Raw genomic sequence first — 18,583 nt, 5'->3', positions numbered from 1 at the left:
TTCTGACTTTAATTTTATGGATGCACCTGTAATTAGATTATGTAATTGCGTATGCTAAAGGAAAAGCAAATGGTCGCAAAGCGGGGGAAACCACCTGGAGGTCACAGGTTAACGTGCTCATCCTGCACTTTTATTAAAAGTTATCGTCAGCTGCTGTAATAGAATCTGTTATCGGTCCTTACAAGGTTATTCCCACACTCAAAGGTCAGGTGTTCACATGTCAGTTTACCTTATCTGTAACAAGACAGATGACAAGTGTGATGATGATATGCTAGAAGAGATAAATACATCAAAGTCCATGCACACAGACAAATGCTTATGTCCACACGTGTGTGTGAGCACACGCAAACATAAATAAGTCGTATTAATAGTTTACTGTTGTTCATCGAATGCCACTAGATTGCAAATTTGTAGTAAAGACTGTTATTGTTTTTATGGTTTTTTGAGGGTAATACCATCTAAATTAGAAAAAAAACACTTAATTACCAAAATATTAATTATTTTATCTTGTTTTTTTTTACTGTAATGTGTGCACATGTATTTGATCCTTATTTAATTAACAGTATTTTACTTAATTATGTACGTCTTTCTTTCTTTGTTTAGTGTTTATTCTTTTTATTTGTAGTATTTCTCGAGCCTCTGTAACATAAGTAATTTCCCCCTAGGATGAATAAATCATTTCTAATTCTGATTCTTCATTAGGTAGAGTCTGGGTTGGGGTCAATTACATTTTTGAATTACAATCACATCAATCAATCAATCAATCAATCTTTATTTGTATAGCGCCAAATCATAACCAATGGTATCTCAAGGCACTTTACAGTAGAGCAGTCTTAAGGACGGACTCTTCATTTTATGGATACACACATATGCATATATACGTATATACACATACATATGTATCCCACACCCAACATGAATTCATCATGGCGGCAAGGAAAACCTTCTGTTAAGCAGCAGGAACCTTGTGTGGATCCCATTCCTATGATGAACAGCCATCCACGTTATGCTGTGTTGGGTGTGTGCAGAGAAAAGGGTGGAGACAGAGCCGCTGAGTCTCTGTAACTCCACACTGAGGATCCCACGGACCTGCAAGACAAAAGCCAGAAGGAGTACAGGAGCAAACACACAAGGGAAGAAGCAGACATAGAGGGAGTGTTTGAGAGAGGAATGGGACCCTCTCCGGTCCCTCTCTAACCTAAATGACCTCTCTCTTAACGCCCTCTCCAACCTCTCTCCAACCGAGCATGCCAGACCCCCCCCCCCGGCAGTCTATGCCTATTGCATCTTAATTATGAGCTATGAGCTGGTTCCTAACTAAAAGCTTTATCAAAGAGGAATGTTTTGAGCCTAACCTTAAAGGTAGAGAGGGTGTCTGCCCCCCGAACCGTGGTTGGTAGATGGTTCCAGAGAAGTGGGGCCTGATAACTGAAAGCTCTTCCTCCTATACTACTTTTAGAGATGAATGGAACAACGAGTAGTCCAGCATTTTGAGAGCGTAGTGTTCTGGGGGGATTGTATGGCACTACAAGCTCCTTGAGATAGACACATCTTAAATGATCCATGTTCATTTACAACTCAATTATGATTGCATGCATTTAGTCCAACCCATGCAAAGATGGGTTGGACTAAATGGAAAAGTAATGCAATGGTTTTAAGTCCTACTTGGAGGAGCGAAGTTATTTTGTAAACATTGGAAACTTCAAATCTGACAGATTACCGGTGTCCTGTGGGGTTCCTCAGGGCTCTGTTCTTGGATCCCTTCTGTTTAGTCTTTATATGCTTCCTCTAGAACAAATTGTATAGAACTGTAAGGTTGATTATCAGAGCTATGCAGATGACAACTATATCTATCACTGAACCCAGATGACCATGGTCCCACTGAGGTGTTGTGTGACTGCTTAGAAAAGTAAACTGCTGGATGAATGAAAACTTTCTTCAACTAAATCATGACAAGATGGAGGTGATTGTCTTTGGTAACAAGGAAAAGAGGAATACTATCAGCAAGTATCTTGAGCTAAAGCTAAAACCTTGGTGTTCTAATTGACTCAGGTCTGACATTTGGTCCAGAATACATCAGTGAGATGTTAGTCAGGTATGAACCCAGCAGGTCTCTCAGATCTATGGACACAGGTCAGATAGTGGAGCCCAGAGTTCAACATGGTGATGCTGCGTTTAGTTGTTATGCTGCAAAGAAGTGGAACAAACAAGCAGCAGTTAAAGACACTTTTTTTCTCTACAGAGTATGACTGAAAGGGAGATTTTTGGTCATGTTGATGTAATGTGTGTTGAAAATTTTAAATGATTTTACTGATCATTTTAAATAATGTTCTTAAGCTGTTGAATGTTTTCTGTGGCACTTTTTGTTTTTGAGTTGCTTGTGCATGAAATGCGCTATACAAATTAATTTGCCTTGCCTATGATTACGGTGACCAGCATTTTTTCCATTTCAAATTAAAATGTTTATTTTTCCCTGAAATTAATTACAATTACGTTCTCAATTACTAAAGTTCAATGTCCGTCAGTTTTGACCCATGTATTAAATCAGCTGTAAAATACACAAAAATTATTATCTATCATCCAATTTGTTTCTCACCTCTTGATTACCTTGTTCGGCTTCATTATCCATGAAAATATTGGTATCAATATATTACTACATAGGTCTACATGTAAGCCATTGAACTATAACACATGTCCCCAGTTTTGCATTAAATTACATTATAAATTACAATTTTTATAAAATGTTTCTGACAATTACAATTACAAAGTAAATTATTTGAACTCAAATACGATTACAACAGCAACATATTTTTTTAATTACGATTTCAATTATAATAACGTCATAATTGTAATTAATTATCAATTGTGTGATCACAATTATAAATGATCCCAACTCTGGGTAGAGGAATGAAAATCAAAAATCATTTTTGACTGAAAAACATGATTGTAGGCAATTGCTAGCAGAAGTAGCATTTCTCCTCTTGTTTGTTCACATTCCAGCAGTAAAGTATTCTAAGTTGAGACAAACCTGTTGGAAGTTAATCAGAATACAACTTAGTTTTAGGGGAGAAACAACAACACATCCCTTTTTTAGAGCCATGAGAGAAGTTACCGTGATATGCTGCGAAAAAAGAGCAGAAATATGACATCTTTACCTGACCAGAAAGGTGAGGAGGAAGGAGGAACAAAGCTGCCATCGCCAGAAGGAACTGACGAGAAACAAAGCACATGATGGGGAGGGTTCAGGTCCATAGAGGGAGCAGAGATAGAACAAAAGCGAAGTAAACACACGTTTGTGAGAATGTGTGAAATGGGGGGAAAAAAAACGTGAAGTAAAGAAGAAAGTTGTCAAAGTTGAAGAACAAGAGTAAGTAAATTACGGTGACAGAAAGGTTAAAAAAAAAAAGCAAAAGCACAAGACCATATTAAATACTGCTGCTGTAAGTGGTAATGACATAAATTAGTTGGGCCTGAAAGTCAGTGTTTGTGTTATTTGTAAAATTGGCTTTAAAATGTTGCTTAACATTTTTCGAATAAAACAGCTTTGGACAGTTTCACAGCAGATTTCTCCCAGACATGACACATGGTGACATTTACGCATCCAACTTCATGGAAACATTTTGGGAAAACAAAAGCACACATTTGCTTCTAAATGTTGAATAATTTATACTAACGAATAGTGCATTTTTGGCATAAAGTATTCCCACCAGCAATTCCCAAAAACTAAAAAGACTGACAATGTAAAAGGGCTTTAACTCATTAACGCTTATGATACAAATAGTGATAAGATGCAGTATATCTCTCATTTTGCATGTTATAATTTTTATGCTGATGATATCCAGTTTTTATTGCTCCTTTGATGACTTTCACGTTTTATCTGAGTTCTTAGATTGTGTATCTTGTATCAAAAACGGGTTGTCATCGCATTACCTCCAGATAAATTTGAACAAAACACTCTGATCATCACTCCTGATATAAAGATCCCTCTGATTAAGAACTCCCTTGGTGCTCTGAGCTCATCTGTGAAAACCAGCCTCAGAAACGTTGGGGTTGTGTTTGATCAGGCAACTGACGTCATCTGACCAAAAACAGTTTTTATCACCTGATAAATATCTCTAAAGTGAGGGACTTGTTATCAAAATCAGATCTCAAATTCATCATCCACGCCTTTATATCATCTCGCATTGACTATTGTAATTCTGTTTTCACTTGTTTTAATAAGTTGACCTTAAACAGACTCCAGCTTGTACTGCTGCCAGGCCTTTGACCGATGCTCCCAGAACATCCCACATTACCCCCATTCTTTCTACTCTGCACTGGCTTCCAGTCAAGTTTCGAGTAGAAATGTTAGTTCTGACTTTCCGAGTGTTACATGGACACTTCACGGCGCACCCTTCGGTCAAGTTCAGGTCAGGGTCTCCTAAAGATCCCAAAAACTAATTTTAAACTCGAGGAGACCTGACGTTCCAGGCTGTGGCCCCCAGACTCTGGAATAACCTGCACCAGTTTCTCCGAGAGCTAAACTGTGTGAATACTTTCAAGAAACATTTGAAGACTTCGCTATTCAGAAAAGCTTTAAGTTGAATGGATTTTAGTTTTTATTATTCTTTTATGATGCTACTGTTGATGTAAATATGTACCTTTGTTTTATTAAACTTTTATGATGTTGATGCTGTTGTTTTAAATTCTCCTCTGTTCTGTACAGCACTGTGATTTTATCTGCAAAAAGCGATTTATAAATAAATTACTTACAAATTTCCTGTCAAATAACACAAAGCCAATACACCAGATGAACAGAAGGAAACGAAGGCAGCATGGATACATATTTCTCTGTGCCCTGACAAGGCAACACCCAACTCCTGCTCCAATTGGGAACGCCATTGAGAAAACAAGCACAATTAACACAATAGGGCTCCTCCTTTCATAACACAATAAGGCAAACACATGTCAAGTGAAGTGACAGCAAACACACACATGTATGTCTGCTACAAAACAGAGGGACTTTTAGTGGCGACAAGAAGTTAGAGAAACATCACATGACAAATGATAAACGTTTTAGCCTTCTTGAATGTAATCCCTTTTTTACAGGACGAGTGTAATTTGCCCAATACAGCAGCTAAATGCAAAATGAATCAAATCAAGTAGTTTGCCTGGAAATGTTTATATATATATAATATAATTCAAAGTGCTTTACAAACGTACAATAAAAAATACCCCAAGCAAACAATCCACAATAAACCCCAACAACATTACACAAACCCCCACGCACAGACACATAGAGCTAAGGACAACACCTTGAATCTTATTTTATTGTAAATCATTCCACAATATCCATGAAACAATATAAACCTGTTATTTTCACTGCACATGAGGTAGATATCTCAAACATAAATGAAAAGCTGACAACATTGCTGTCCAAAACACTAAATTATATCAGTTCCTTTAGTCTTTCATTTTTCCCATTTTAAAAACAAATAAAACTAGTGCAACAGGTTACACTGCAGACCTGTGTGGAGCTCTTTGCCAAAAATAAAGTGCACAGCAGTATTTTGGTTTTACAAATAAAGAAAATCACAAGGTTTGAGGTAGATCATAAAATAATAAATAATAATCTATAGGACAAACAACAAAGTGTGCTGAGTTTTAAGTTTCTTTGTAGTGCAGGATAATAGTCAAACCTTCTACAACAAGTTCTAATGAACTACGGCCGGACCCCCAGTCAACGTCTCAGCGTCAAATAGCACGTACCACCTTCTCTAGAATTCAGTCAGATGAAACACATGAAATTGTGCTACGTAAAATCGCAATCTACGTTGAATTGCCTTTAAAACAATATATCACGCGACTATGTTCTGATAACTTTAAAAAATTCCGGAAAAGGTGGTGAGGCCGAAATGTGGACATGCTAGGCTAACCATGTTCCGGGTATTGTTATCCTGTGTAGCAGGCACACGCGTACTTGCAAACATGACCTGCTGGGCGGGGCCTGTCAGTTCTTTCACAGCAGAAGGGGACAATGGCTGACTTTATATATTAGATATTTAGATCAGTGGAAAAGATCGGTTTCATATGCAAGGATCGGTCGATCAATCAGTGCATCCTTATTATATACATTTCATTTCTTTGACCAGGTACATTTTTACAACCCTCGACATCATTGTCAGTGATTGGAGCCTTAATGTTCTCTGCATGTGTTCTTAGCGTTTATGCAGTAAACACTTTCCTCAGACTCTGTTCAAAAGGTAAAGAAGAAGAAATGGTACAAACAAATTAATTTATTATCATTTGACATCAAAATAAATTCCAAAGCCTCAATATCTTATTATCAAACGATTGTCAGATAAAAGTTCATTACATTGCAAATCAGTTCTGATCGTTCACACACCAACCTGATAAAAAGCAGTCGGTCCAACTTTATTTAAAAAGCTTGCTTAAGTTTTTTTTTTCCAACCAAATGACTCCAGCTTCTTTGTTAGCATTTCTGCATCTTGTGATTGTTTGTGCAGCCTCGTGTTTTGAGGTTTTGTTTTGCCGTGTGGTGTCACAGCACTTTGAGATTCAAACCACATATCTTTTTTTCTCCTTTTGTCTTGGTATGACATCTGTCTTTCCATGGAGGCTGTTTACCAGACAGAAACCCCGGTGCCCACACTAAGTCTGTCTTATGGGGGTGGACGACTTAAGGCAATAATAATCTATTTTACATGCACTGAGGCAACAGTAGGTCTGTCAGGGTTTTCTCAGAAAAGGAAGCAATAGTGAAAGGCAGCAATACAAAAATACACTTCTTGCGGAAAGCTTTTGAAGCCTGGAGCGTGTGGAGACTGATGCTGCCAAAGGAGGCAGAGGGACAAGGATGTAGCAGAATTTTACATCTGAGCAGACACAAAGGGCTAACTTTGACTTTGTTCCATCGCTCGCCTGCTTGCCGCGGCAGAGACTCAGGTTGTTTACACATACACATCTCCCTTTAAGTTGAGACGGTTTACCTCCAGCTGCTTCCTGCTCTATTAGATCGGATCGTTTTTGCAAACTTTTCCAAAGAAACATTCACCATCCTACAGTAGGACCAAGGGTTTTCCCAGGTGTGTCAGGGAGTGGCTGTCACACTTTTTCATTTCTCTACAGTCTGCCCAAGTGAAATACCATGTCCTGTTAGGAAAATTGTGAAGGCATTTCAAAGATAAGCAGAGTGCAGAGTGTTACGTTTGGAGTAGCATTCTCCCAGTGCTTGCCTGACTAACTGTCATTCTCATTCACTCTTTTGTCTTTGCCTCTCTGTTTCTCTAACTCCCCTTCCTTCCCTTGGTGTCTTTGAAAAGAGTTTAGATAGAGCTACATCTGTTGAGATGCAGACAGGAACATTCCAATAAATATTGCAACAAAGATATTCAAATGTCAAAAAGAAGAATATTGGATTAGAGTACAAAAGAAAGCCCCAAAAGGCACTTAATCACAGTCAACACCTGCCTTTGCTAAGATTAGGGTGGGCTAAAACCAATTACGCTCATGAGAAACTAATAACTTTCACTGAATTCTGCGATTGGTTGATAGAAAAGTTCCTCCTGCTGTCCAGTTATGGCAGCCTTAGCTATAAAGCAATATTGGCATATCCCAATGCAATTAGTGGACATTTCTGTCAATATTTGCAATCTGGTACAAGTTGTGTTCACCTTTGACATTTAATGCTTACAGCCAACCAACTGTGCATTTCAATTCAAATGTATAAACAGAAAAGTCTGAAGCCCACATTTAAAATACTCTATTCAAAAAGCAGTAGTGGTTATACTCTTACATCTTAAAGGGGACATATTAAAAAATCCACTTTTGCGGTCTTTTTGAATACAAATGAGGTAACTTGAGTGTCCACACGGCACACAAAATGTGAAATAAATCCATCCAGTCGTTTGTTTGTGGTCTGTGCAAGTCTTACAACACAGACAAAATTGCTCCGTTTCAAATTTTCTACATTTGTGACGTCACAAGTGGAATCGAGAAAGAAAATACCCTACCCTTCACTGGTATCTCCACCCATGAACTCAACCCGCAACCTGATGAAATCTATTGTTTCCACCTTTGTTATTCTCGCTAGCAAAGGAGCGATGGCTACCGGTAAAACTAAATACAGAACTTGCCTGCTGCCGGTGCCGTTCCTCGACAGTTAACATACACTGCAGTGTAAGCACTATTTGTTCATGAGGAGGGGTACTCCGCTCTTGTGGTTTCCAGCGCATCTTGTGGTTCTGTGTAGGACCAGGGAGCAGACACATTTTGGAATGGCTAATATTCTCAGGTCTCGTTTACAAATCACCAAAGTGTTGAATTAAAGTTCTATCTATCTATCGATCTATTAATTTCCAAACTGGGCTGCGGAACAATACTGATTCACATACCATTTAGCGCAAGGTCAAAACTAAAAGTATTTCATTTTTATAAGTGTTTTAGTGATTTTATTTTTGAAGAATTTCCACTTTTGCAACACACAGCTAAGTAAGACCAAGACCTATTTATCTCCTCTCCATCTCCATCTCCATACTTCTCCTTTTACTCCGACTCCCCCTTCTTACCGTCGCTCCTTCTCTCTCATGTCTGTCCATTTTATTCAATCCACATTTCCTGCTTCCCTTGAACAAACTGTGTTCTCAACTTGCCACTTCCTTTAATCTCTTTCTTCCTCAAGGCTTTTTCTTTTTATCCCTCAAATGCTTCCTGCGAGTAAATATCACTGCCTTCTTCTCTGAGGGTTGGTAATGACGCAGAGGCTACACTTATTGAAGCTCACCTAAACTTTTCATTTAATCAGTATGGCCACTGAAAACAAGTTAGATATAGCTATACTGTAGATGTTTGACACAAGGCTGCACGATTTTAGCTCGAAATAAAAATCCTGATTTTTTTTCCGATCTTAATTGTTTTTTTCCCCCTTTAAAAAAAAAGACACTTGAGTATTTTCTTATAATTGAAAAAGTGAAAACAAATTACCGTATTGGGAATAAAGTGCAACTGCAAAGCTTTAACAAAGAATGTTAAATCCCCTGTGGGATTGATAAAATACCAACCTGCCCAACAAGAAATGAATCCCTCAGTATTTTTAAAGACGACCTTGCATTAGAAAAAAATCTCACACAATATTCGCATTTTAAAAAGAAGAGTTTGTGGCGAGGGTCTATCACGTTAAACACGTGTTTGAAACTTGTTTTTCTACAGTTTCTAAAGGGAGAGAGACCCTTGACGTGATTGCACATGATGAAATGGGAAAATCGATTTTCCGATTTTGACTTTTTAAAAGTCCCCCAAATAAATATTTCAATTTTATATCGATTAATCATGCATCTGTAGTTTGACAAATAAAATGTAAATATTTATCAGGAAACATTGAAACATGAGGATAGAAAGAGGTGGGAGCATCACTATACCTAATATCTTCTTTTTAAGCATGACCACATTTCTAGAGTTAGTGTTTAGTTTTTTTGGTCTTATAATGCCACATTTAATTAACAAACCTGAGCAATCAAAGTAGGAGAAGCAGTTTTTTCTCCCTGAAACTCAGCCTGTGTTAAGAAAAAGGCTGTGGCCCGCGGCTGTAGAAACACTTCACAGAACTTTACCAAATGTCATCTCTCTTGTTGACAGACCAAAAAAAGTCCAGCAAATGTTCACATTATCCAATAAAGGGAAGTTTGACTATCATAGCATTTGGTGCTGTGAGTGGACGGGAACATTTTTTAATTAGACTCACCGCTGCCAACCTTGGTAATGGCCCTGGACATGTTTCCATTGGACAGTTCCCTAAAAGCAACCTGCAGATTGGTGTCAAGACTGCTGAAGCCCTCCTTCAGTGAGTGCTGTTTGTAGTACTCCACTAAATCCTGTAAAGCAAATTTCAAAACACAAACTAAAATCATTAAAATTATTTATTCAATTTATTCATTTAATATGAAAAAGGGTTTTTTAAGCTGGTTTTTTTATGTTCCCTGGTATGTATAAAGAGGGAATACTGAAAAAGGCTCATAATAACTGAATGCAGAAAACCAGGTCCAGCAGTTAGATTATGTCAAAGAAAACCATTAATAGGTGTTTAACACTATTCCACTGAACAAAACTAACAATTTTTGCTGTCAAAAGGAATCTACTCAATACTGCTAAGTTGGTTTGTGGAGCAGAAGAAACTCATAAAGCTGTTACCAGCACAGACTTGAAGAGTCGACTCTCAGCGATGTAAAAGCATCCATCCCTGGTCAGAACCTTAATGTGCTTGACTTTATCGTTGAACCTGTAGAAGATGAATAAGATATGAGCTGCTAATCAACTATACATGCCTGCACATCACTCGGTGGTCACGAAGGGTCTGCCTGAGCTGGCAGCCAGCTGCCATGCTGAGCCAAACAACTCAGTTATAGGACAAGGACACTTACTGTACATTTATCCCTCTGGTGAAAATCTGTTCTGATTCACTCTCAAGATCAAACACTGCAGAAGTCTTACTCTGAATCCTGCACTTACATTTGTATAAGGTTTGCAGTTGCAGAGTGACAATGCAAAGAATTAAATGGTTATTTGCATTGTCACAAACCTTGACTAACGTAAACCATCTCTAAGGAGGTGAGCCACTGTGTGATGCCTGCTGAGCATCCAGGTTAGGAGCCAATGATAGTGAGACTTAGAAACTTAGACAATCAAATTATAGCAGTTACTTTTGTCTTTATATGATAGATTTTACACTTTCTATGTGCATTTTGTTTGTAGTCTAGTGAATGAATAACTCAAAAACAGACACTTTTGGAATTGTGTAGATAGTCAGTTCATCAAGTCTTAAAAAGTTGTATCTAGCACTTCTGTCAATTTACTACCAGAAAAAAAAGATATATTCATAATGATAGTCCTATAATAACACAAAAACAAGTTTCAAGAGTATACTGTATGTCTTCAAATGTCACCCATTACCAGGCGATGGAATACAAACAGTAACTTTTGGCGGTAACTAGTACTCTTACATAATACTTTGTTTTGTTACTCTTTTATTGTTATGAATATTGGTATAATAATTTAATTTAGCTGGCTGGGTAGTAGTTCTGCATTTTAACTCTCATTTGGTATTCACACATGTAAACACGTGACCGTGTTTGTTAACTCATAACGGGCAGTCAAACATCATGGACTATAAGATATAAACATAAGATAAGCTTTGAGTGAGCACACCCATGATAAATTCCTTCACATTGAGATATTCTCACTATTTCTCTTTTGTGGAAAACAAAGAGAAGAACATTGTATTTAAACGTAAACTGTGTCTGGGCTCAAACCAGATGAACACATCCAAAGGGAATCAGGCCACTTCATTTCAACAGAAGACCTATTATTAACCAGGTATGGCTTGACAGAGCATCTATCTCTGCTTTAAGGGCAGCTGTAATGTAATCACAAGAAGACAGTCATCAACATTCCCCACCAGATTAGTTGTCATTATAACTCACAACCTTTTCCTAAATGTCCTATATCTAAGAACTCACAGTAAATGTATACATAAGAAAATATTATAACCTCAGAATATAAAATGACTATCTTAAACAGTTCCTAAGGAAAGCTGTCCCCTTTGACGATACCTCAAACAGAGTTAAAAAAAAAAAAAAAAAACAGCACAAGGGCAATAACTCCGGAAAAAAATAATTGTGCGCTTCTCATTTTCAAACTCCATCAAGGTATTTTTGACAGATCATTTTAAAGTAACTCAAAGATTACTTTTTACAGTGATGCATCACTTTTTTTATTTAATTAGTCAGAAAAGTAACTGAGATACGTTTCTATGAAGTAACAGTTAATAGTAACTAGTTACTACTTTTCAGTCACTGGTCTCAGATGAGACACTACTATGTAAAATGGTATGGGCAAACACTGAAAAGGGATGCACTTATGCACTGTAAACAGCTGGTTTTCCATATGGTGATGTGAAATGTATACACTGGAGAGACCCTTGCATTGTGTATATACTCATGTGCAGTGTATAATGAATAGCTAGAATATGGCTGTGATGCAAATTGACTGATATATCATTGTCAGTGATACATTATTGATGAATGTTGAGTTATAGGGTGCATAACACTGGATGATCTCCGTTTGGTAAGGGGTGGTCTTTCTGTTCCCTCCTTCATTCTGATGCTCCCACATCTGCTCACAAACACAGGCCACGTTGAAAACGCTGACCACTTAGACCGTCTGATTCAAACTTCTGTGTATAAAGCAAACGGCCACCCTAATTATGATCATGACACTGAAATGGGCCATTAGAAGTATTCGCAAACTGGACACGCACATCAAAGCTTTGACCGAGGCACCGTATAAGTGCAAAAAACCAAATGAGCTGGAATAGCATGTCACTCACTAAATCGCCTCAACATCCAAGCGTTATTTCAGAGTTCTCCCTGAATTGTTATGATCTCTGGAAGCTGTCATTCCAGGTCAGAAGGACTTGATAGTCCTTGTTATTTTGCGCGGTGAATACACTTTGATGTTGCCTAGAACATATCTCCTATTTAAATAGACCAGGTTGTGTTTGAAAAGACGAATATGCAGGCACTCAACTCGAGATAAAGAAGTCATTCAATGAAGCCTGAGGAAAGTGCGTTCTTATCTACAGAAATTGCTTTGGCAGCTTAAAAAAAAAAATACAACTCCAAGACTGGTATCCAAGAAGTGCGATGCAAAGCTAAAAGCACTCCTTCAACATATGTCTGGGGACACCGGGCATAGATGCCAATATACAGTGGACCATTAAATTCATTGCTTTTCCAAATGCATTTTACTTCACCTGGAGCCTCATCCTGTAGACAGTGTTGATCGACATCACATGTTGAAACACAGATAAGTTCTCATTCCCCTCTTTTGTGGATCTTCCGATCCACATTCCTTACTATGAGATGCTAAATGATTGAGGTTTATAAAAGTAGAAACATTCCTTATCGAGAAGCTGAGAAGCAAACTCCAGAATGCTCAACTGTAATATCTCTAGCCAGATCAGAATATCAGACCTATGCATTTTAGAAACATATCAGCTCAATATGAGAACAGGCTGATGGAAAAAAAATGTAAATGCAGTAGTTCTGGCATCTGTTTTCTTGTGTGCTCAGTTGAAGTCATTGGGTAGCACAGATTCCAAAACGAATATAATGCAGAAAATGTTCTATTATAGTTTGCACCGATGCAGAGCTTGATATGCATACCCATTTTTAATTGTTTAAAGGGGTATTAAACCAAAAATGACAAAGACAGCTCAAACAAGACTATAAAATGTAACTAAGACTTTTATGTAATTATTACTAGTAGGAAGGATAGACGATTTACAAGCTGCATATGCAATAATACTTTTAAACACACGCTAGTTTAGGTTGACATGTTTGACAAACTATGACGTAGTGATCACTCAATGAAGTTATCCATTCACATAACTCTAATTAATAACTAATTTTCTACAAATTAAGGCAACCAATGATTTACCTAATCTATTCTTCCCCACCCTTTCTATTTCCTGCCTTGAGTCTCTCCCCCTGCTCCCCCCCTCCACCTAGGTATAACACTGCTCTCCCTCTTTACATCCTCTCTATAATAAAATGTTTCTTACCCTTCCTTAGGGAGGGCTGGTGATGGTCACAACCAAGCAATAAAATAAATTATTGTATTTCATTGCAATAACAAAACATGCATTGCTGTCTCATAATGATTGCACTTCTTGTCGTGTTGACCTTTGATAGCATGTGCAGACAAAAAAAAAGAAAAAGTAATTCCATCCATTGATCAAGGTTATCCCTGGGAGAGGAAAACGCCGACCTTCCGGGACCTCCAGCGGGCCCATTTCGGACTCTAGCCGAAAACCGAGCACATGTTCGGACTCGGGGATAAAACTGACAAGAATAGTATTTTGTTTGCATTTCCGCTCAATTCGGACTGTACCCAAAAAGTATACACATATTCGGACTCGGGGGGACCAGACCATTCTGTTGATACCACGTTTGGCCTGATCCAAGCACTTTTAAAATCGTATTTCACATACAAATACTGGACTTATCCATAGTTGTCCTTGCTGCAACAGACATGTAGCAAAACCTGAGGCGGTGGGGATTGTCGGACAGCAGATTGCGCTGCAATTACGCAGCGGAGCAGTTTCGGAGCAGATACGCATCCAGTGGAAATCCGGGGTAACAACATCAATTCATGTGTTTCCTATGGGATTTAGTGGCACTTCAACTGTCTGGTTTTCCTTCCTTTTATTTGCATGTATTCAATCAATCAATTCAACTACAGGGTTTCTGTGTCCTTTTAACTTCTCACTTTTCACTGTCCATGAACTAAATGTGTTTTTTTTTATTCAACCTTTTTTTGTAAATGATTAAATATAAATGTTACATCACATTTGAAACTTTACTGAAAGAAAACCAAGCCCTCTGGTTACTTACTTAATGCTGATGGCATATTCAGTACACTCTTTCGTCCTGTGTCGAACCAAATAGGTGCTGTTTTCTCGATCCAGGAGCTCCACCTCGGCCTGATATCTCTCCATTGGCCCTGCGAACCTAAACCATTCATGGACAACTACTGCACTTACACTGCGATCAATCATGCTGAACATAAAGATGAGAACAGTCATAATGATCATTATAAAAACGGAGGTTAATGGATTAAGTTTGTAATTGTGTTCACTGCTTACCAGAGATGAGCAGAGTAATCAACCGGCTTAGGAACCTGATATAGAGCAGATTGTTATTTCATAATAACGCATGTGAAAGTTCGGCTTATTTATAGGGAAAACAAATACTATGTTGTCCTATATTATGCACACTTACACATGGGCATGGCCTCACAGCATCACTTGGAAAAAAGCCAATCTTGCTGGTTGCCAGGATTTTTCCCTGCAATAGCAAAGACTGGTTAATCGCATTATATTTGTCTGCAAGTCACAGCGCTTCACCCTTTCTCTCTTTCCTCCTTCCCCTCCCACACTTGCTAGAATAAATCCTCAGCAATTAGCACCCAACATGCAGTGCACCTAATTTGCAACCCAAGTTAATTACGGTTCAAACTCTGCCGGCAGTTAGATTTGTACTGCATCAAAACAAGAGCCGAGTTTCACGCTAAATAATGGATCTTACGCCGGTCTTTGAATATCCAAACAGCATGAGCACTCTGACTCGCACCAGAGGAACAATTGTATTTTTTGCTAAGCACCCTGAAGTAGCCACAGGCTTTGTGTGACGATCACCTTATGCAAATATGCAAGAGGCAATTTTGTCTCATACTAGATACAAGTTGGTTAAAAATTGGTTGCATTACTACAGACTTACAGCATTTTATCCATCACTTACGTGATCTTAGTTATATATTATTGGTAGAAGTTGGCACATATAATTCCTAATCAGGTCCTTCTAAATCTATTGAGTATATACAGTATTGTAAGGATAGGAGGGGCTGAGGCCACGTGGAGCTCGTTATTCAGCTTCTTGCCGTGACTAAGCTCTCGTCGTCCCTCTTTATTATCATATGAAATGCTTTTTTGGACCGTGCAAGCCCTGGGAGTAACTCGATTGGAAAGCAAATCTTTACCCATCTCAATGATTCACTCTGTGTAATAACATTTCATTAAAGCTTTTTTTTCTCTTTTTTTAAAGCCCTTCTCCATTTGTCATGCCTCCGATAAGCATATGATAAAGATTAAACTTATTACTCTGTTGGCATAAACAGGCAGAAACCAAAAAAACAAATGAAATTACAGGGATTGATTGTATTGTTGTGCCAGTGGGACGGAGATAATTGCTTTTTTTCTTGGTAACGGGGGATATGAATTCTCTATGTTCTGTAATTCCATCCTCTGGTGCTGCTTGAGACGCAGATTAAAGGTACCCAGTAGATTTTCCATTATAAATAAAAAATTGTGTCATTGGGATTTGGTGTTTCTTATCCAAAAATGCATTGTGCGTAATAAGACTGATTTACCAATCAGTTTGCACGCTTGGAAAGGATATTGTGTCATATCGTAGGATGCTTAAGCATGATTTCCTAGAGTCACAAAAATGAGCTATTAAATGTCCAGTATTGTGCTATTTTTCACCCATCTCAAAACCCCAATAACAGTGTTTGAGGTTTATTTTCCCAAACTTGCCTGTTTTCTGGAGTTTTAGCCCTGAAAAGTCACTTTCAGATTGCTCCTAAAAACACTCAAACACAAACGCTGCTTCAGCGAGTGTGTTTATCAGAGCAGTTAAATCATTAACGGTCGCTTTACCTCTTCTGACCACAGAAATAGTCCATTTAAGAAGATAGTCCATTGTTTTGTCCAACAGCTACATCGCATTGGGTCACAAACACCTCAGATCATCCCATAAAGGCAATACATGAAGGTATAACGGCTACTAAAAATGGAACTGTTTGTGACTGCTCACCCTGCACTGCAGGGAAGTAAACTCAACTATCAGCTGAGTCAGCTGTTTCAAACACTTACATGAACTGCTATGCTGCTTTCTTGTCATTCTCACTTCTTCTGACGACAGGAGTAGTTCATTTAAGAAGAAAGTCCATTGTTTTTTCCAACCACTGCGTTGCATTGGGTCACAAACACGTCAGATCATCCCAGTATGGCGATACAAGGTGGTATAACGGCTACCAAAAGTGAAACTGATTGTGAGCGCTCTTCGGTTTATCTATATACTGGATTGTTTGTTTTACCTCTGAGGTAGTTTGAAAGGGAGGAGCTCACATTCTTATGTAGGGTAGGAGGAGGAGTTTCCCCATTATGATGCCCTCTGAATGAGACTAAAGGAATGTGTATCACTGTAGCACTGTGGTCTGCGTGTACTTAATCCCCTGTATCCAATGTCAAATGACACAAGTTCAGCTCCTTTCAAACAGTCTGGATTATACGGATTTGGTAGAGCGATGGATGGATGGGTGGTCCGTCTGGAGGCTTTACATCTTGTTTCTTAGAGTCACTGCTTCAGTATGTAATGGCTAATTTACATCTGAATAATATCCTGTGTCAAAAAGCCAGGAGCCCAGCAGCACAAGTGTACATTGCATTCTCAGCCCAATGGAAATGAGCAAGGCATCTGCATCAGGTGACGGTTCAGACACTGTTGTGTTTCAGGCTAGTTGAGGCTGTGAGAGCAGTAAAAACATCAGGGCTTATCACGTTATCGCATCACTGACGTTCAGGGAAAACGTCAATTCACATCACACTGTGGCAAGAGGAACTTAGGTCGTTTTTATCTTAAAGTCTGTGTAAAGCAAATTCGGCCATTTTCTTCTAAACACATGACTGGCTCTACCCAGGAGAGACGCACATATTCAGACTCGTTTGTAACAATACGAGCACTTTTGGAAAACCAATGGGAGAAGCACTATCAACACTTTCACACTGCTCTCTCCCATAGACACAGTACACAGAGACGGCGTCCTTCCCATGCGTGGGTGTGGTTCCAGCGCCTCTAATTGACACACCCCCAGCATTTCAGAGCAGAGAGAAGTGCTTGTTTTTCCATGACTTCAAGACCTAATTTTATATACCTAACTGTTTTTTTATCTTTCAAATTTGGCTCAGTGGTCATGTTTCTGAGGTGTGACAAACTCACAACACAAATTTATTTCTGCTTTACATTTACTTTAACTGAACAAAAAGTGCAATTTAAAAAAGGAAAACTCCCAGTATACAATACAAATTATATGAAAAAATCAACCTTTCTTCTTATTATCTTGTGACAAGATTCAACATTGAAGCTTTAATCTCAAAATCTAGTGTCTTTTTGTTTTTTTTTATCTAAAACTGATATTCTACTGTCTGAGTTTTGAAGAGATTGTACACCCAAAATAAAAACATATGGATTTCTGAAAATGAGTCCGTGAACCAATTTAGGTTCCTGATGCACATTCAGCTCCGTCAGTTAATAAGTAATCGCTACAGCGTGAACAGATGAAAGTACTCGTGTCGCATGATGTTTTCAGCGCTGCTCGGCCAGCTTATAAGAAATCCTCCAACGTTGTGACAATCAGTCACAGCTGTGAGGAAAACACTTCCAACTCGCAGCTAATCTATTGGCAAAGATCACAGTCCTAATGGAACAGCACCAGAAGGTGGATGCACTTTTAAATCAAAACAGGGTGAGAAACAGCCATTGAAGCTCTCCAATGACCTCAAATAAATCACACCGTTATTCTGGCTGACCTCCTCAGATAGTCACTAAATGCACCGATACATAAGGTTAAGCTGCTCCATTAAAACGTCCTTTTGAGGCTCAAGTGTTTGCTGGTTTATTGTTTCACCGTGGCACTCAATTAATCAGCTGTTGTCAGCAATAGGTGAGATCAACCAATGTGGGCTCCTTTTAATGTAAAGAGTGAGAAAACGGACAGATTTGTAACCCACTGGAGTTCATGCACCTCCTAAAGCTGAACTCATCCCACTAACATCCGCCTGACAAAACACAGAAGGCAATAAATATCTAAATTACTGTTTCTGATCACACAGAATGTAGAATCGAGCCAAACCCATGACATTGCATGCAAAGCTTGGAAGCACTCAGCGGTAACATGTTGGTTTTTTTTA

General features: G+C 38.5%; 1 protein-coding gene across 4 annotated transcripts in view; it reads right to left on the bottom strand.

The window, feature by feature from the left end:
- Nucleotides 1-18,583, bottom strand: part of LOC114479567 (guanine nucleotide exchange factor VAV3-like) — a 60,568-nt gene that overhangs the window by 2,472 nt on the left and 39,513 nt on the right. For 2 of the 4 annotated variants that reach the window (XM_028473309.1, XM_028473310.1), the window contains exons 21-25: nucleotides 14,835-14,900; nucleotides 14,699-14,733; nucleotides 14,448-14,612; nucleotides 10,186-10,273; nucleotides 9,740-9,869 (exon numbers count right to left, since the gene is read on the bottom strand). In XM_028473309.1, coding sequence (XP_028329110.1) covers nucleotides 9,740-9,869; nucleotides 10,186-10,273; nucleotides 14,448-14,612; nucleotides 14,699-14,733; nucleotides 14,835-14,900 — 484 coding nt within the window. The remainder of the gene's footprint in view (nucleotides 1-9,739; nucleotides 9,870-10,185; nucleotides 10,274-14,447; nucleotides 14,613-14,698; nucleotides 14,734-14,834; nucleotides 14,901-18,583) is intronic. The other 2 variants (XM_028473311.1, XM_028473312.1) reach the window with 1 other exon arrangement.

Source organism: Gouania willdenowi, chromosome 17, assembly GCF_900634775.1.
Source record: "Gouania willdenowi chromosome 17, fGouWil2.1, whole genome shotgun sequence".
Classification (NCBI taxonomy): Eukaryota; Metazoa; Chordata; class Actinopteri; order Blenniiformes; family Gobiesocidae; genus Gouania; species Gouania willdenowi.
The sequence above is the reverse complement of the archived record's forward strand: the minus strand, read 5'-3'. Positions and strand labels throughout refer to the sequence as shown.